General features: G+C 38.2%; 1 protein-coding gene across 1 annotated transcript in view; it reads right to left on the reverse strand.

Annotated features, from left to right (window-relative positions):
* The window catches only part of DCDC1 (doublecortin domain containing 1), a 419,738-nt gene that overhangs the window by 40,552 nt on the left and 358,054 nt on the right, over positions 1-21,132 (reverse strand). Inside the window, exons 23-29 of the mRNA XM_045808577.2 lie at positions 19,048-19,147; positions 16,958-17,093; positions 14,197-14,356; positions 10,067-10,225; positions 8,720-8,920; positions 4,631-4,724; positions 2,220-2,390 (exon numbers count right to left, since the gene is read on the reverse strand). Of these exons, the coding sequence (XP_045664533.2) occupies positions 2,220-2,390; positions 4,631-4,724; positions 8,720-8,920; positions 10,067-10,225; positions 14,197-14,356; positions 16,958-17,093; positions 19,048-19,147 (1,021 nt within the window). The remainder of the gene's footprint in view (positions 1-2,219; positions 2,391-4,630; positions 4,725-8,719; positions 8,921-10,066; positions 10,226-14,196; positions 14,357-16,957; positions 17,094-19,047; positions 19,148-21,132) is intronic.

Raw genomic sequence — 21,132 nt, forward strand, 5'->3', positions numbered from 1 at the left:
CTCAGAAAGGGAGTTTCCATCTAAGAATACTTGAGTAGAACATGGCAGAATTGAAATATAAAACTGACTTCTGACTCCAAGTTCTTGGTTTTTTTTTTACCTTACTCCTATTGCTTCAACTACTCCCTTCGAGTAGGTAGAGCTACCTTAATTCAAAGCCAACACTTAGATGATGCTTTTGAAGATGTAATTCTTAAATTCCACTACGGATTTCTCTATATGCACATACAGTTTCCATTTTTCTACACATTACTGAAAGGCAGAACATTAAAATATCCCTGCTTAGATGGAATTGAATGAATATTATGGGCAGAATCATTTCTATAGAAAAGCATGTACTTTATGACGAATTGCATGCCAATTATTTTCCTTATTATACTAAAGAAGCCCATTGAAAAGTATCCAGAAAATGTATTTTTTCATTGAAACATCAATCCCCATGACCGTGGTGCTACAGGTTTGATGATCTCTGAATTGTTCTATTTTGGCAATGGTGCGACACAGTGTAAACTAGATCTTTGATTAATTCATTCACATTTAATATTGTTTTGAAACTGCTGATGGAAAGAAAAAGGCAATACATTTGGGGAGTTCCCAGGTTAAGTATGCCTGTAGAATGCAAACAGAGTTTAAAAGTTCAGTAAATCAGCCACTGGTATTCTGTCCAGAATATCAGGCAACTGATTTGACTAATTCTTTTCTCCATAAAATTTTCCTTGATTTATTGAAATGAATAACATGATCTGTTCATTTGGCCTTACAGATATATGGTCTATTACAGCGGGTTAGTCTGATCAATAACGACCATTAACTATTGTATAGTAGCTAATGTGATTGTGAATAAATTATTCAGTGTCTTCATCATATTTATTATTTAAATGAGATAGCATATATGAAAATCACTAAGATTGATCAGTATGTAACATACAGTCGCTATCATAGTTACTTCATATTAGTTTTCTTTTTTAAGCTATCCCTTAGGATGAGGTCTAGGAAAGGAGTTCTTACCCTACATCCAAAATGAATTTCAGGGGGAGTTTATAAACTCCCTAAAACTTACACAAAACGTGTTTGTATACATACATGCATTTTTGGGGAAAAGGATATCCATAATTTTCATGAAACTCTCAAAGAAGTCTGTATCTCCAAAAAGGTTAAGAACTAACCACTGGCCTAGAGCCTTTGTACAATGAGTAATTTCTCCCAGGCCCAGGAGGGGTTCTTAATCTATGAATCTCAGACTTGATATATTATTGTACTCTTCAGGTTAGTCATATTAACTTCTATCAGATAGGCTACCATTTAACTATTGAGAAAGTAAAATTATAATCTTTTAGGACAAATAATTGTTAGGAACTGGGAAGTTGTATTTTGGTTAACATAAAAAGAACATCTTGATTATATGGTTAAAGAAAGTCACTAATTTTAAAATCATTGAGGCCTAACTATAGGTCTCCTTTCCTTTTTTATTATAAAATATTTCAATCATACAAAAATAGTAGAGTATAGTGATCCCCCATGAACCCATACTCCGCTTCTACAATTACTATCTGGAAGTTAATCAAAGTTAACAAAAATTATCTAAATTTTGTCTAGATTTACTAAAACGCAACAAGTTTTAAAGTCCTGTAGGGAAAATAACCAAAAAGTCACAAGATGGCTATGAAATAAAATTAACTAATAATAGTAATCAACAAAAGCAAGGCAGTTTGACATACAGACCCACAAATACCTCAGGTATCTGTAAAGTACGCAGAAATTCCTTACTAATAAAAACTACAGGACCACATTTGAAAAATTATTTTCTCTAAAAATCAGAGTATAGGTATTCAGATTTAGACCTATGGTTGGTATAATGTAATATAGTTAAAGTCACTTACAATCATTTGCATCTTAATATGCTTTCTGGAGTCGAGTGACATCTAGTGTGGCAGGCACACCTGTGGGAGTCTAGTATGTGTGATTATCCTCCCTTATGAGAGTGCTGGTGAATTGATGATGGACCAAAGGTAATGCCGATGGTAGGGAGCCATTGAAACAATATAAGCAGAGGGTAATACCAATATTCCTTCATTGTTTCCTAACCAGAATCACAGAGTCGGTGCTTAATTTGTGTGAACATAAGGTTTTCTAGGGGGAAAAAAAAAGTTCTAGCTATATTAAATTACTCCATTTTCCCCCTATTTTTCTTTTATCCTTAGTTGAAAATAACCACTTACTGGTTGATCAATGTTTTCCCCTTTAATCACAGAGGATGTACAAATACCAGCATAATTTGCTGCTGTGATCTCCTTATCCAGTGCAGTGCTATAAAAGGCCATAAAAGCTTTGATGTTTTCCACAAAATTCCACTTTTGATTGGCCCTTCCATTGTTATATGGTTTATATTTCTGAAAAAAGGAGAAAATATGGAGTCAAACAGGAAAGTTTATGATTTGATTATAGCTGTCACAGTTTTATTGCATAAATTCAGAAAGTATAGGTAATTACTCATAATTCTACTATGCAGTAATAACTATTATTTATATTTGATAATTCTATGTGCAACATTTTTGTATTTATAAATATGCATCCTTTGATTTACAAAAATGAAATCACAAAATGCATAAAATTTGGTAACTGCATTAGCTTTTTTTAAGAAGAATATTCTATAAACATTTTCCTAACATTTTTAAAGGATACATACTATTTGATCTTAGTGATATTTTATCAATCCCCAATAGGTAAACATGTAGATCGTTTCTCAAATTTTCCTTATTATAATAAAAAAAGCAATGAATAATCATATAAATAAATTTTTATGTAAATCCATGAAAAATTCCTTAGAACAAACTCCTCAAGTACAATTGCTGATAAAATAACATGATCATTTTTAAATATTACGAGACATCATATTAAACTTTATCATATCAAGACGCTTTCTAGAAAGGTTATTCTAGTTTATACTTACACCAATAGTGTATGATATGGTCTGTTTGCCTCACATTCTTGCCCAAACATCATCAATTTAATAAATGAAAAATGTGTCTTGTTGCTATTTTAATTTATGTTTCCCTGGTTATTGAGAAGGTTTTTTTTAAAAAAAAAAATGAGTACAGGCAGTTTTATATGTAACAGAAACAGCACATTTATTCTAATTACAAACTTGGCTCAAGCATAAGTAAAGAAATGAGTAGTTTCAATTTTAGAGAATTTAAACCAGTAGGTTAGTTCCAACTAAACATATCATGACACCTCAAGGAACTTTATAATGAATAGCACTTACTTTACCAAGGAGAGATTGATAGTAAAGAGGAAAATAAATGTGTCTTAAGAATTGATTTAATGGGTCAGACAATAGAGCATCCCTCAGAGGCATGGAAAACAAAAACTATATTTCAAAGAACAGACAGTGGGGGGTCTAGTAACATTAACCTAACATGCCTCATTTTTATTATTTTACATGAACTTTAATATTTTCTCACAAACTGATTGCTTCAAGAAATAAAAATGAAACATCAGCAAAGAAAAAATCTTGAACAGTAATACAAATTACTTTGAGATCATACTTATTTCTTAAAAATGGGAACCTTAGGGGAAAATGTCAATATCTGCAAATTTATGAAACTGATTAAGGTACAAAATTTGCATCTGCATGAGGTTTGAATCTCACTGTGGCCCGTGCCAAAGAGGCACCTGACAGGGAAGAATGTGATGTTATAGATACGATGTCTCCTAGAACGAATTTTTAGTCCATAGTCATCAGCAGGATAGAAGACTTAATTAAGCTTTGATATTTGTCCAGATTGTTATATCCCAATTATGGATTCAGGACCTACAAAACAAGCTGCCTCGTTGCTATTAAAAACATGGAATAAAACAAATTTACTTTGGGGATAATACATTCATTCTGTTCAACAAAAGGATGATAAATACTATGGAGGATATAGAAAAATTCAAAGCAGGGGTGCTCCTAAACTTTCTTCCTTCCTAACAAGGAAAAACACATATCCATTTAGGAGTGTCTTTGGTTACAAGTAAGGATGACAGATAAACATGAAAAAAGAACTCTATAGATCTTTACCCAAAACTCAAACAAACCCAGATTTCTCTGGAGTCTCTAAAAGCTATTTGGCTGCTACAAGCATTTGCTAAAGTATGTTAAGCATATTTCAAATGAGTATCTTAGTAGAATTAGCATTGATGAGTTTACATCCTTCAGGAAGACCACTCTGATCATGCTCTTTCCCTCCAGTCGCCAGGTAGGAGGGGACTTGCATATGTCCCGATCACTGAGCTTAAAACACGTGCCTCTAATAGCTATTCTCTTGACCGTACCCACCACTAAGACTGCATGCATGCTACTGGGATAATTTCTCGTGCTTGCCCTTGGATTTGATTTAAGTAACTAGCATAGCTCCTGACATGCAGCAAGCCCACAATCACCATCTGTTGGATTAAACTAAATTAAGAGTTACATGAACATGTTGAATTTGAAATCTAGGCAGACTATTGTAAATATTTTAACAATGGCATTCAAAATAGGTTTCTATGACAGCCATTATCTTTCTCCACAACAAGGAAGCATAGAGCTTTACTTAACTGGAAATAAAGGGCCATGATTACAACTTAGCCTATATATATATCTTACCTGAACAACAACTGGATAGCCACAGACTTCATTTCTTGTTTTGGTCATAGACACTGCCAGCACAAGGTCTGGGTTACCCACCAGGTGAAAGGTCCTTTGGGAAAACAGGATTAGGCTTGCTATCAAGTAGCATAACAGATCAGAGCTCCCTCTGTGCCACTTACCAGAGTGCTGCCTCTTAGCCTCGTGCATGCTCTGTGATAATGGACATGAATCCTTTAAGGATTTCTCCCCCACGGAAGCACAATGTTAAGCTTTCTTCATAGAGAGTGATGGAGGAATACTGAAGGAGGAAGGGGCTCTCTTGCTCTTCCTGGCTGTTGCATGGGGTCACCAGTTGGGAGTGAGGATACCCAGTGATGCTCTGCCCTAACCAGGTGCACAGGATGTGTGGCTCCTGGGAAGCCTCACAGCCCCGGCCTGGTAATCATTTGCTCGTGGCCCTCCTGACATGGACATCTAAACCTTCTGCCTCCCACCACTCCCAATCCCTTTTCATACCCGTGTGCCCCCAAACCAGCCGCACCCTTGCATATGTTCCAGAGGGCTACTTCCTGCTTGCAAAGCAACCTCAGACCAGGTCTGGCCAGGTAAAGCAACACATTTTTGCCATCCAGTTAGCTGTATCCATTCCTTTTCTAATGAGTTCTGAACTCCAGCCTTGGGAAAGGGCCCAATTTAAGTTTGTCCTCAACTCCCTCAGCCCCAGAGCACCATATAGAGGATTTTTTTTAAACATCTGATAGTTACTCTTTTATTATTGTTTAATAATTCTTTATGTTACACATCTCCTTTAAACCACTGTGTGGTTTCTGTCTCCAAATTGAACCCAGACTGGTACACTCTCCTCACCTCCCGCTATTTATCATGAGAGGCACTGTGGCAGATGATTACGAACATGGATTCTGGAGCCACAGTGCTCCAATGTGAATCCCGAATCTGCTTTGCAGTAGCTATCTGGCTTTGCTTACCAGCCCCGCACCTCCGCTTCCTCATCTGTAAGATAGGATAATGGTGCCGCAAAGGACTCTTGTGGGAATGAAATGAATTAATGCACAGAAAATGCATAGAATATTGCCTGGCACACATCACTTGGGCTACTATTATTAATGGTTGTGATTTTTTTTTTATAGCTTCTCCCCCAATTCTCTTTTTCTAAAGGAGTATTCCCTAAAAGTCCAAGATACATGTTGAATATTGTTGTCTTATATAGGAGCTCACATAAAGCCTCTTTGATTGAAAGAAGGAAAGAAAATTATTGAGCTAAAACCCTCAAATTCTTTTCCTTGCATCAATTAAAAGCAAAATAAGCCAAATATTCAAGGAACTTGTCTGTATAGAAAAAGCCAATTCTTTATGTCTGTCAACATAGTTACATTACACACCAGCAGTGGCATTCCTGCTGTGGAAAATATAACTCGTCCTATAAAATTTAATGATGTGGGAGTGCAGGGGAGAGGAGAAGGTGAGAGATGGTCTGTTATAAGAGTAATATATTTCTCCTTTCAAGACTTAAAAAAATTCCAGATATCTAATTTAAACTTCTGTACTATAAATAAATATAAAACAATATAACCTCACTGTAGAGAATTAACAAAGTACTGGAAAATAGAGTAAAAATTATAACAGAATTTTAAACAACACTTATATTACTACAAGATAATCACTATTAATCTTGCAATGTATTTCTCCCTTCTATCATTAGTTAATGATGTATCATTTTAAATTAAAAAACAGGTATTGATCTCATCAAATACCTTTTTAGCATTTATCAAAACTGGGCCCTGCACGAGAGGTGTTATTCTCTATTATTCACCTGTGTAACCTCATCATTTGCATAATTTGGGTCTTGCATTTTTATTGATACTCAATATTATTCATATGAATGAATGATCAAACATCTCCTGCAATGATCTACTGAGATGCCAAAACTAGTTGCCTAGCTATCTGTGTTTCTGCTGCTTAGAACAGCCACAGCAACTTCTCCCATGCTTCAGTGCCATGCTCAGCCATGATAGTGTTGGTTTTCCTTTTAGTTTTTGAACAGTACAGTCAAGTGGCAGGAGTGCTTACATTTTGCAGGAACTTGAGTTTATGGACCTGTACATAAAAACCACTATGTGCCAAATGGCAGTGTGAGACTTATTCTGTGTCCCTGGAATACCCAGCACAATACCCAGCACAATCCCCTTCCACAAACCCAGGGAATGAGTGCTTGCAAGTCAATCTCCCACGCCTCACTGTGCCTAGTTTTCAAATCAAGTGATTAAGACAAGGAAATTTTCAAGATCTCTTGTAGCTCCAAATTCCATGACACTGTATTTTCCCCTGTATAATTCTGGGTCCCACTGAGGGATTTTCATCTCTAAGCATTGTTTTAATATTTCCCTTTAGAAGCCAAATGATTAATTCAGATTGATCAGTTGAAAATGGGAGAATGATGTCAGGTTAACTCAAAAGTTGACCTGGACGTTTCTTCTGTGTGTCTAGAAACCAAGTGAGTGTATCTTGGGCAATTTCCAACTTGGGTTCAAGGAGGACCTCCACTCTAATACAGTAAGCTAAAGCAGTAAGATGTATTGCTAAATTCCAGAAATGTAGACCGGGTAGCACTAGCTCTGCAGGGGCAGGGATTTTCATCTGTTTTGTTCTTAGCGAAAGCAGCAGCACCTAAAACACGGCCCTTAATTACCTTTGCAGCAGAATGAATGAATTATGGTTCCAAATAGCAAATCATTCACAGGGACAAAAATCTGCTTCTTAGATCCCTGTCATAAAATTAGCTTAGATAGGATGAATGGGGCAAAGGAACACACTCACAGGTCTATCTACAGGTTGGCTTTTTAGTCTTCTCGAAAACTAGCCCAGTAAGTGTTCCTTGCTGGCACTTGGCTCATCTCAGACAGTGAACGGTAAGACTAGCTCTCTTCCTGTCCCTGCTGGGCCGCTGGGGCTGCCCGCTAAAGCTTACACAATCTCTGTCAAAGCAGCAATTCCTAAACCTTTCACATCATACACCTTTTGAGAATCCAGTGCAAATCATAGCTCTTTCCCAGAAAAAAAAAAAAAAAAGTATCACACAGATGTCAAAAGATTGAAGAGGCCCCTAGAACCCCACCATACAAGACTAATGGCAGAATTTGAAGCAACCCAATCTAAAAATCAAGGAGTTGTTTTCTTTCTGGTTAGATACATGTTCATATATGAACAAAAACAGACAGAAACCTCTAAGAAGCCATAACTACTCAACAGCTGTCATATCAACATTTTGCCATTCTCATTTCATCCATTTCCAACTTTTTACATTTTTGCTTTTTGCTGGAATATTTTAATGCAAATCTGACCTACCTCTTAATTTTATCTGTAAATACTACAATATATATCTTAGTGGTCAGAACTTCTCTTTTTTTTTAACATAGCCATTAAACTATTAGGACACCAAACAAAATTAATAAGACTTCTTTTGTATCATCTGGTACCCAGACATTTAAATTTCCTCTAATTGTCTTAGAAATAACCTTTGATAGTGGTTGTTTGAATCTGGATCCAGATGAGGACCAGCCATTAGGTTAGATTGGATTGATATATTTGTTAAGGTAAGAATTCATTTTCACTGTGTAAGCAGAAGCCATATCAGTTGGTTATCTGATGGAAATAGGGAACGGAGGAAAGTCATGCATGATGCATGTGGGGAGGGGCAGGAGATTGAGTTAATGAAAAGTACTGCAAACTTTTTAAATGGGGACTCTTTAAGTTCTTACTTGATCCTTTCAAATCATAAAAATAGAATTAGATGGCAGCCCAGTTTTCTCTTAACTTCCATAGCCAGTTAAAACTATGAACCCACTAGGTCAGATTTCATATTTCTTATCTGAATTGACCGTGAATAAGTTGTGGACAGACTACTGAGCATTTACATTTGATTTCACTCTCTTTTCTTTGAGTAAGATAAAAAAATTATTGGCTACCTTACATAGAAAACCCAAAGTCCTCACATATACCCCTACCTGCTCTGTGGGGACCAAACCAAATCTCTTAGGCTGCCATTGATACATGTTGCCATATTCACACCCAATGTAATGGGTTTACCTGCTGCCTTCCTTGTGCATCCATCGTTGATGACAATCATCCACTTTTTTGTCCACCAAAACTACCTCCACGCCTGAGCGCACATCAGGACCTCGAACTCCCAAAACTAACTGAGGAGCGGCACAGCTTATAATTTGCCCATTTCTGTATTCAAACTGCTGGTGGCAAAGCTTCTGCAATTTATTCTGCTTTGGAGAATGGCTGAGATAAAGAAAATCCCATTAGAGGCGGAAGAATGTCCTGTGCACTCGATGTGCTGGAGACTGCAAGTTCTGTTGGCGAGAGACCCGCTGTGAACCGAATTCACTGATAATGGCGAGGCATTATCATCGGGACAGCAGCACTGCTGTTTGCCTTGCACTGCCAGGCAGATGTGAAGAGTAGAATTCTGAGTTTATTCTGTAACAGGAATAAATGTCCATCCAAGAGAATATGAGAAACTCATCAGCTTAGCAAAAAGAAATTGAGTTGAAGAGAAAATTTGGTTAAAGAGGAAAAGGAGTAGGAGAAGGAGAGGGCCCTATAGAAATGGAAGAGGGAGAAACAAAGGTGTTCAAATCATGGCTGTTTCTAGCTTCTATCTTCTGTCTCCCTGGCAAATAGAAGGCCATTCTCCAAGTTTTTCAATCTTCCCTAACAACTCATAGAATATCATAAAGAAAATAATATGCTAATAAGTTAATTCAAAGGAATCTCTTGCTTAAGGAGCTCAAGGCAATAAGCAGACTTATGAAATATATTAAACATCACAATGCATTGTCAGTTAAATTAACTTACAAACATCTACGAAGCCCCTAGTATGTGCACGTGGCAATGCTAACTGTTGAAATGCCAAAGCCGTTTGATTTACACAAAATGCTAAAATGTTAAGCAAATGTCTAAAGGTTATGGAATAATACAAAGTACTATAAATTCCTGTTGTTTCATTGGACATAGACCAGAAAAAAATAAAATTAAAAAGGAAGAAACTACATTTCACTAATTTCTTAAAGACATCAGGGCATCTTACATGCTTATTCTTAAGTTCATTCACACACTCATTCAACAAATACATAGGCTTTGTGTTACGTCATCAGGAAGCAAAGGTGGATGAGCTTACTGCTTACTAGAAAAGACACGCCAGTGAACAAGAAATTACATTACATGGCACAAAATAAGCTAAAGGGAGAAGGGCCTTCCCACAAATACTTGTAAATACTTAGTCAAAAACACAGGAAAGACACAAATGTATGTTAATGTAATTGGCAGCTCACAGTAATGCGAACTCTCAGGAATCATTTTGCCCCGAAGTGAGCAAATCTAAGACCATGCAGAAATCTCTAACAAGAATTCCTTGCAACTTTTTACCTGTAGTTCTTCAGTGATTCCTCATTTTCAAAGAGTTCTTCTTCCATTTTCTTTGGAAGACTGTCATCTTCATCAAAGTCATGAGGAGTTTCCTGCCAGGCGTACCTGAGAAGTGTGTGACAGGCTTTCATTCGGAGATGGGCTCTTGCATGTGAATCTCTATCAAGGTTCAGAAGCAAACACAAGTCTAAGAATTCTGATTTCTACTCACAGAATTTTCTCTGAGGTATAGTCTGATCATATCCTGAAGAGTATTGATGCATCTGTAAATCGCATTCCCATGGTGGTACCTAACCTTGCAAATCCATCACCTACTAATCCATAATTTATATCTTTTAATATAGGGCTAGAGGTAAAGTTCCCTAATTACATAATAAGCAGCATTCATCTTTACTAGTATTTATTCAGGAAAAATGGGGCCATGTATTATATTTCAAAAACTGCAAGACTGGGGTGCCTGGGTGGCTCAATCAGGTAAGCATCGGACTCTTGATTTCAGGTCAGGTTATGATCTCAGGGTTATGAGATCGAGCCCTGCATCGTGGTCTGCCCACGCCTGGCATTGAGCCTGCTTAAGATTCTCTTTCTCTCTCTCCCTCTGACCCTCCCTCCCTCTAAAAAAAACCTGCAAGATTAAGACTACTTAGTAGTTTAAGAAATTCATAATGAATGTGTAATGAGATTCCTTCTGCCTACTCCATAAGTGGGTCATAATTCTGTCTGGAACAGGACAGCCTAGATGACTGCATTTCATAAAGTTTACTCATGTTAAGAAATCTTAATTAACTTAACTTTTCCTCTCAAATCTAGAGAGGCTCAGATAGCATCGGCACAGACGTGCCAGCTTTTGATAGAGAATAATGTACTAAAACACTTAAATAGTCTTAGCTTGAATAACTGAGTCAGTCAGCCTTCTGGCTTCTCATTAAGATGAAGATGTGAACAGGAGCATACCACCACACAGATCTATACATATCATGTTCTGGAGCACTGTTGAGGGTACATTTGCTTCCATGGGATCACAACACAATATGAAGCCTGCTCCGCGCAAGGCAGGATAAATATACAGGCAAAGCAGTGAGCATATTCTAGAACTCTAAATATGCATATGTGTAAATAAAGCTGGTGGGGAGTGGGTAGGCTGAGATCGCCAAGGTGCTCGTGGTATTTGATATAACTGGAAGCAATATCAAATTACCAAAATCTTCGGGGTCAATTCCTGTGTTGGCACAGCAGACCATACACTTCTCAAATGTAACACAAGTATGATATGTGGATATGAAATTGGAGGGTAACAGCTGCCTCATTCAAAATTGTGCACCAGCGACTTCTCAAGTCAACTATCTTCCCAGCAGTTAAAAAACAACAGTGCCATCTAGTGTTAAAAATAAAAAACACAGCTTTCCCACCAACTCTATTTCTTTGAGGAAAACAGAAAACAAAAATGTCATTCTTAGTTATAACATATTCAGCAAGGTGTAAACAAGATTCTTCCCCCAAGTCCAGATTTTTAATTTTCTAACTTGGAATTCATCTGTATTCTCTTCAGCTTCCAGGCAAATGAAGTACAGTCTAGACATTTTAGAACAGCCCTTTTTAAATATACCTTGCTTTATTAATTCATTCATTTGTCCGTTCACTCATACAACTAATCATTCCATAGTTAGTTACTCATTCCTTTAACTGATATTTCTTGAACATCTGCTACATGATAGGCACAGAGTTCTAAGTGTTGGGGATACAGTGATGAACAAAACAGGTAAGTTCTCAGGGTTCATGTAGCTGTAGATTACATTCTAGTGGGGGGAAGAGAGATAACAGACAAGTCAATGAATAAATAATAATTTAAGTGCCATAAGTGGAATAAAACAAGATATTGTGATAGAAACTAGCCAGGGTGGGGTGGGGTCTACTTAAGCAATGGAGTCAGAGAAGGCTCTCTGAGAGACAATGTTTGAGTTGAGACCTGGAGAATGGGAAAGAGCCAGCCATGTGAGGTTCTAGACAGAGAGCATTCTGGGCAAAGAGAATAAATGGAAAGGTTCTGAAGCAAGAATATGCTTGGTTCATTTGAGGAACAGAAAGACACTGATGTGACAGGTGTGCAGTGAGTGAAAAAGGTAGTACGTGAAGAGGCTTGAGAAGTGGGCAGGGGCCACCTGTAATTCAGTAGGGAAACAGGAAAGCTTTCCCCGAGCTCCACGCTAAAAAAGCCTTTCTTTCACAAAGCAGCAAAGCTGAGGTGAGTGTTCCCAGAGTTTCTTTTTCATTTTGCTTATTTTTATTACCAGAAATCTTTACACAAACCCCAACTATCAAAAGGGTTCCTTCTAGATCTAGATGTTTTCTAGATCTTTACTCTCTTGCTTTATGGATTTCCCTCCTTAAATCATCCCACTTTTCAAGTATGTAAAACTTCCAAACAAACGTATCTGAGAAATTCTGGGGAAATCTTAAAGTGACTCTCTAATATAAGATGATTTAGGATTGAGTCATCAGAAGTGGTTCAAAGAACTAGTGAAAGTTAGCCTGATGATGATGAACTTTGCATATTGTAAGGACTTTTAAGTAGAAGAGTAATGGATGTAAACAGAAACAAATGAAATCGTAGGATGGAGATGTTCTAAATAATTTCAACATTAGAATGGGCTGCCTTGCGAAATAGTGATCTGCCTGTTATTATGAGTGTTCAACAAGAGATGAGTCTGCCTGGGGTGTGTTTTGTGTGGACTCAAGAACTCCAGGCCTTGATGAAATCTATAAATTAGAACAATGTGGATCTTTGCTCTCAAAGATGTTCTTTTTTTTTCTTACTTTCTGTTTACTTTTTTCCCATGTGCAGTCTAATAACTCAGAGACCAGATGATACATTCTTCAGAAATTCTCTAGCCTTTGAGGAATATACCATGTAGGCCAAATCAGTTCTCTCTCAAAAAGGCCTTCTGGTGCCTTTGTGGGTATCAGGATATGAGACCAGATGAATCACTCATCAAAATGAGGGGGTTTGTTTCCTAAAATAAGACTTGATATTCTTACAATAGAGGATAGAAGCAGTCTTTTAATATGGCTTGTAAAATAGTTTCAAATGATATGTAAATTAGTTTTCACCGTTTTCACAATGGTAGTCTATTAGCTATATATGGTTTTAGAATTTGGAAACTCATTCAATCATTCCTTCATGTATTCAGTATAGGATGATTAAAGTCAGCTACCCTGGCCTTCACAGAACATGCGTGACAAGGGTTTTTGCCCTCAAGGAATTCCCAGGCTGGGGGTGGGTGCAGGGAGCGGGGGAGGGAGCTGATAAGCACAGCGCTGTGTACAGTCATTACCATGACTGATTTCAATGACGAAGAATCATTCCACATGTGAGTCCTGGGCAGGTCAAGGCACTTCAGGCGGAGAGAAACAAGTAAGTGGCTCAGAGGCCTGCAATGGTGCATAAACGGAATATGACACATTCAGCAGCAGCCTGTCACTGCTGCCCAGCTAGAGCTTAGTTCGTGTGTCAGGAAGTAAAAGTGTGCGGTGGAGGTGGGCGTGGGGGTGCAAATGAGGGTCAGTGACAGGCCTGGACTCGGGTCAGAAGGGCTTCAGATTAGACTAAATGTTTTTTCTATCTGCAGTAGGTAGCTACTGAAGAACTGTGTAAAAAGAATTATGTTTTAGAAAGACAATTGTCTACGGATGGAACTTCGAGGTGAATTGGAAGGAGGAGAAAAGAGAGAGAGAGAGACCAATCCGGAAAGCACTTCAGTGACCCAGGATGATGACTGTATGTTAACATGCATCCAGCTTGAACCTACATCAATTAAATTGTTCCTGGCATCGACTTTAATGAAAACAAAACATGATGGATTCCTCAAATAATTTGCAATTCCAAAATTCTGGTGTTTTAAAAATAGTAGTATAATAATAAAATTACTGAAAGTAGATCATTGTGATGGCTGAACAATGAAGCTCCAACTTGATCTTTTTGCCAGAAAACTAATTAAATACTAGCGCTTCACCTGACATCCACATCACAAATGTTGTAAGGGTTCCCCGCATGGGCTCTGTGCTGTTATTGAGCTAATGAGCTGAGTTCAAATAGGAACCAGGTAGTTTTTCTGGCCATGCTGATTACTTACAGAACTTCACTGGAAGCCTTTTCCGTGGTTAAAGCATTTTTTTGCATTTGCTTTTCCTTTGGTCCTATCATTTGCTTCTCTTCTCCAAAAATTGCTACAGGTTTATGCACAGCAAGCTTGGCTCCAGATACAATGTCACTTTGGACTTCTAAAACAAGAACTGAGCAGAAATGCGCAAATTGCAAGGACATATTAGTTATGATCACAGAACACCAGGAATTTGAAAACACATGTTAAAATAAGAATGCCGACAATTTTCAGCTATTTGGTCTAAGAGAACACATTCTAAGTATTGATAGTTTTCTTTAATAAACTGGAGTTCACTTAATTTTTATAGATTCTTCCCCCCAACATATTTGTAGTCAAAAGTACTAAAAATAGGGGTGAGCATCTAAAATATACAAAGAACTCATAAAATTCAGTACCTAAAACAATCTGATTAAAAAACGGGCAGAGAACCTGCATAGACATTCTTCCAGAGACAACATACAGATGGCCAACCTACACATGGAAAGATGCTGAGCATCACTAAGCATCAGGGAAACGCAAATCCAATCCAAACAAAATCACAGTGAGATATCCCCTCACACCTGTCAGAATGGCTATTAACAACAACAAAAAAAAAGCAAAAAAAGATGTTGAGAAAAGGGAGCTCTCGTGCACACTGGTGTTGTACAATTGGTGTGCCCACTATAGAAAACAGTATGGAGGCTCCTCAAAAAATTAAAAATAGAACTACCGTATGATCCAGCAATTCCACTTCTAGGTATTCATCCAAAGAAAATGGAAACACTAATTGGAAAAGACATAGGCACCCCTATGTCCATCACAGCATTATTTACCGTAGACAAGATATGGAAACAATCGAAGTGTTCATCAACAGAAAAATGCATAAAGAAGTGCTGATAACAGAATATTATTCGGTCATAAAAAATGAAATCTTGCCATTTGTGTCAACATGGGGTAACTTGAGGATATTTTGCAAAGTAAAATAAGTCAGACAGAGAGACATACTGTATTATTTCACTTACATTTCACTTATATCTAAAAAGCAAAACAAATAAAACAAAACTGAAACAGACTTACAGATACAGAGCACAAACTGATAATTGTCAGAAGCGTAGAGGGATGGATCAAATAGATGAAGGGGATTAAGGGGTATAATCTTCCATTTATAAGAAAAATCAGACATTGGGATGTAACGTACGGCATAGGGAGTATAGTCAATAATGTTGCAACAACTTTGTATGGTGACAAATGGTAACTAGATTTATTGCAATGACCGTTTCATAAAGTACATAAATATCAAATCACTGTTATATACCTGAAACAAATATGGCATCATACGTCAATTACCCTTCAATTTTAAAAATGCCTAAGAGAAAAAAAAAAGTACTAAAGGATAAGTCTTTCTAAAAAATGTTAATTATTATAAATTCTAACCATTCAAATGAGCATATTATTTAGATATATGTCTCTAGATCATTCTTGAGGATAGCAAATTCCTCTAATGCTTTGAAAGATACACGCAAAACTTACTGCACGGCATTGAATATATGTAATAGGGAAATGTTTTAAATCATATTAATGGTTTTTCTCTTTTGACTTTCTATGGTCTATGTATAGGACCTTTGTCCTTTCCTGGGGCAGCCTTAAGGGAAGGAGGAAGACCTTGAGTTGATGAGAAACGTTACAAAGGAAAGCGAAAGTACAAAGATAGTTTTGACACTCAAGCACACCATATGCCACTGGGGTCATGTAAATCAGGATGACACTATCATGATTTAGGATTTTTCTAAATGCTGTTAGCTCCAATTTAGCATATCAAAGCTTTAACCCAAGGTTGACTTGGAGAAAACCCACCATTTCTGGGCCTGAAGGAATTTGAAACAGAAGACAGAGGAAGGCAGAAAACCAGCACTGGATGTCATGATTCCACTTACAGGCTTCACTTACAGTATCTCTGCCACACCAAGGAAACACTGAGGACACTGTTCATTATTCAGAACACCGTGACAAGTCACCTCTCAAGTTGCCCTCATCACTCCAATCTGAGGCACAGCCATGTCAACCTGGATCTGGTTTCTGAGAGGTGCAGCCATGACCCAGGATTTGCTGAGAGTCATGCTGGAGAGCTTTCCAGAAGTGGTTGCCAAGGAGGGGTGAAGGGGTCCTATAATAAGGACTTCAGAGATGACCACTCAGCCACAGCCAGGCTCAGGGTGGCCAAAGGGAGCAGAGAAGAGTCTGAGTCAGGCAGGAAGCATCACCTGCCCAAAGCACTGTCTGGGCCAAAAGAATGGAACACAGTCACCCAGCCATGGACAGCACCCACCAAGACCCAGAAAGCAAGAGATTCTGTACCCCAAGTTCTTCCCTTCCAACTGAGGGAGGAACTAAAGAGAGAATCTGGGGACTGGGAAACCTGAAAGATTTCCCTAAAGGGACTATATAAATTAATGGATGAGGTAAAATTTAAACCTGACTGGACATTTTATGCTTTCCTTAATAGAAAACAAAGAAGACCCGATTTGTTAAAGACAAAATAAACTACGTTTTCTTTACACACCCAAAGTGTAGCGTGAATTAAAATATGCATGCAATCCTGTTAAATATATAACTTTGTCTAAAGAGCTAAACAGCAGGATATAGGGGTGATATATAACCTATTTAAACAAACTTAATTTTTAAAAAAAAGCAATATTCATTTTGGCATTTCATTTTGGCCATATATATTATGGTAAATAATTCCAATGCTTACCCTCTATCTTACGTATACTGCAGAAAGTTTGAATTTTAGAAATATCTGATGCTAAGTTCCTCAGGAAGATTTGCTTCTTTTGCTGAGCAATGGACACATCAGGATTGATCCAATGTTCTCCACATGAAACATATACCTAGCAAAGAAGTGAATCTCTGATCCCATGTACAACTGTTCACAGCAGCGTTATTAGTAATAGCCCAAACCAGCCGGAAGTGCAAAGAAAATGTCCGATAATAGGCAAATGGTTAAACAAACTGTGACACCATGCTAACACTCGACTAATATCAAGACTAATAGTGATAAAAAAAAAAAACTGTTGATAAACGTAACAACTTTGAAGGATCACAAGGGTTTTATACAAAAAAAAAAAAAAGCACTTCTTCATACTACCTTTGCACCTTCCTGTGAATCTATAATTTGTTTCAAAATAAAGTTTCATAAAACAATTTTTTAAAGGAAGGAAAGAAAGAAGAAAATAAGGAAAGGAGGGAGGGAGCAGAGGAGGGAGGGAGGAAGGGGAGGTAGGTATAAATTAGGGCTTTGTAAACTATGGCTGAGGCCCAAATCTGGGCTGCTGCCTGTTTGTGTAAATAGAGTTTTATTAGAACCCAGTTATGCCCATTCATTTACATGCTGTCTGTGACTGCTTTTGTGCTTACAATGGCAAGAGCTGATGTTTCATTAGAGATCATATGGTCTGTAAATATTTACTAACTGACCTTTTACAGAAGTTTGACAAACCCACTGGTATAAATGAACTTGTAATATGTTAATGTGGCTATTTCTAGATGCTGAGATTATGGATGATACCTGTTCTTCACGCTGCTTATATTTATTTCTTAAATGAATTCGTATTTCTCTGAAGTAAGAAAAAATAGAGTGATATATATTGAGACCACTCAGTAGAAAGAAAAAATGTCACTCGGTGCTTTTCCGTGGCCCCACGCTGGTGATTATACACACCCCCTGTATGACGACTTGGGGAAAACTTTCTCAAAAATTTCTTCTGTTTGAACAACAGGCTTACTTTTTTCCTCTGGACACGCTTGACCATGTAACTGTTGATGTTCCGGTCTCTGGGGTGGCTGCTCAGAACAGTGGTAAGTTTGTTTCTAGCAAATACGCAGGATCTTGTAACACTCACTCCCAGCTCCATCTTATCTTCCTTTCTCTCACACTCCCTTCACTTTGGCGGCCTCATCTACTTATCTTTACATTAGATTTCTCCTTTTGTATCCTATGTTTTAATGCAATCTACCTTGAATTCTTTCTAAAATAACAGTGAATTAACACAGCAGCAAAAGCAGAGAAAAAAAAACCTAAAAACCAACAAACTAAAACCTGGGAAGTGATAGTGTTAGAATTCAAAAGAGATCTCCCCAATTCCAAGAGCACAGACTTTCCCCTCTGCCATGCTGCTTCCGATACTGATCATTGGTACTATGGTTTAAGACTCGCTCAAGGGGTCTTTACATTCAGAACCTGGGATGAGTTCTGATAATACAGTGCAAGCTCGGTTCTCTGTTCAAAGAATTTCAGGCATGGGTCAGGCAAGTTTTCTTTTTGAGCTGACACCTCAAATTCCATAAATGGGAGAAAGGGTTGGCTGCTCAAGTCCTTCTCAGTTATCTCTAGCCACCCAAATAGGCTCTGTAAAACAATAGATATATTTTTTTTCCTGAAAGAGTGAAATTATCACTTAGTAAGAAATCACTAATGATATTTTGAAGGCCTCAAAAAGAGATGATCTACTTCTTTCAGAGTAGGAGACAGAAATCACAAGTGGTTAATGATCTGGTCTTGTCTAGTTTCCACCCTCATTTCTAAAGCGAGGATCATAAGAGCATCCATCTCATGGGGTGGTGCTGAGCCTTAAATGAGCTCATTCTTAGAAAGCCCTGAAAATCATGCCTGACAGTAACTCTCAACAGCCAGCTATTAGTATGACTTTCTGAGGGTTGCTGAGTAAGGCTAACTCTGAGAGAAAATAGGGGGGGAAGGAGTGTTTGAAGTCTTGTATTTTAAAACATTTGTCTTTTAGTTGTATGTGTATACTCATATTTCCAGTTTCACATTCATGTCTTTACCAGTTCATCCCTTTGAAGGTCTCTTAGGGCAAAGATTTCCTTTCCCTTTTCATTGAACAATCTCCGAGCTGCAGAAGGTAAATTTAAAATTTCAGTGCACCTGTAATAAGAGACACAAAAATTGAGCTTGTAGATAGAAGGTTTCCAGCAGAGAAGAGAAAAAATATGAGAAATCAAGGGTCTGTACCATCAAGGCCCACTCCTGCTGCAGACCTGTGAGACCATCCAGAGGTGGGCCCTGGAGCTCATCAGACCCCTTTAGAGTCTCATTCCCCCTGTCCAAACTGTGGGACTTGGGCAAATTACTTAACCTCTCTAAGCCTCAATTTCTTATCTTCCAGGGTTTTACTGAGGATTAAAGGCTGATTTTGAAAAGTGGTTAGCACAGTGCCAGGCCTGATCAACAAATAAGTAGGCATATCATTATTGATTTTTCATTCTTCAATATGCCGTACACTTTCTACTTTTGTGCCTTTGCTCATGCTCTTCCTTCCACCTAAAACACTTTTCTTGGCTTTTTCTGTTCAGTTCTATTCTCTCCCTAGAGTCATATCCATCACCAAGCAGTTTCTCATCTCCCTCCACTAGAAGTGATCTCCATAGCCTTTTAAGTCCCTTTCAAATGGGAATTTTTAGCCTGGTTAAGCATTCAACAGTGATTTCCACCCCCAGGCCCCAAACAAGCATTTGGCCTGCCCTGCGGATATCAAAATGAATGATAATGTTTTCTTGTTCCCTGAGGAGCTCCCCATCTCATCTGGGGAGAGACAGGTCAGCAACTGAAGTATAATATGCAGGAGTGGGTGCTGTCATAAGCACCTGGCCAGGGTGCTTTGAACACAAGAAAAACAAAATGATGAATTCCTCAAGGGAACCCTTATCAAAGGAAGTGACATTTGGGTTGGGCCTTTTCAGATGAATAGGAGTTGGTCAAGAAGGATTAGGACCTAGAGAAATTTTGTATGACTGGACCCGAGTGTATGGACAGGAGTAGGAGCCAGATGAAGCTGGAAAAGAAGACAGGAACTCATGGAAAGCACGTAAGATACCAGACTAAGAAAACTGGGCCTCTATCCCATAAACAGCAGGAAGTCACTGAAGGTAGGAGAGTAAAGGTGTGGTGTTATCAGATCTGCTCGTTAGAAAGTTAGCTGTGGGACAGGAGGAAGATGGACTGAAGTAGGAGAGTCTGGAAGTTACAGAGCCAGCTGAAGAGAGCGGTGAGGAGACCAAATTGTGGGGGAAGAGAAGGGAGGGGTAAAGGAATGTGATGGGGCCATTGAGAAGACTGTTCAGAGGATCCCGCCTTTGGAACAAGGAAAGTGAAGGATTCTTGCTAACTATATTTTACATTAGAACGTACTGTCTATAGTAAGTGAATTAGAAGTGACTTTATGCTGATCAGGAAGGCTAAACTGTATGAAGAATATTTCTCAGTTTCATTTCCTTAGACGGGATAAAGCAACTGAGCAAATAATTAGGCCCTCCATTTCTCTGAGAGGTCTTAGAAGGAAATAAGCCAAAGGGAACTAAGTGTCTGTCTCTTGTGTCACAGCTCTGGAAGCTGGTGGACCAAAGGAGTTGATGGGGAGGGAGTGGGAAGGAACCATAAGAAGATTGAGCCCCCAGTCACAAGATGTGCCTGATTCTCTTTCTTTGCTGCCCAAAGACCCAACCTGATTCCTTCTACTTTCCCTAAATGGGTATCTTTGTGGGTCCAGGCAGTTATAGCATGACCTAAGAAGAGTTAGGATTATCATATCTGCTCCTACTCACATTTTCCTGGAGAATATTTGGACAATGGGAATATCCTGTTTTAGGACGATGAGTGGGAGAATAGAAGGAATGGGTGGTTGGTAAGTCTGCCTTCCTTTTGAAACCCTGGTTTTAATAGTGCTGAATTTAATTGGCCCATGTAGGTGGGCTAGAGAGGACTGGAATAAGCTTTTTCCTTTCTATTTAATTCCTGTAACTTGTTCATATGCCAGTTAACAAAAATGGAGAGAGAAGAAAAGAATTGGCTGTTAAAGTGCCTAAGGAGGAATGTGGACTCTGGAGTGAGATTGCCTGGGTCAAATTCTAGCC

This window comes from Ursus americanus, chromosome 24 (genome assembly GCF_024610735.1).
Source record: "Ursus americanus isolate L20-20 chromosome 24, mUrsAme1.1.p, whole genome shotgun sequence".
Taxonomy (NCBI): domain Eukaryota; kingdom Metazoa; phylum Chordata; class Mammalia; order Carnivora; family Ursidae; genus Ursus; species Ursus americanus.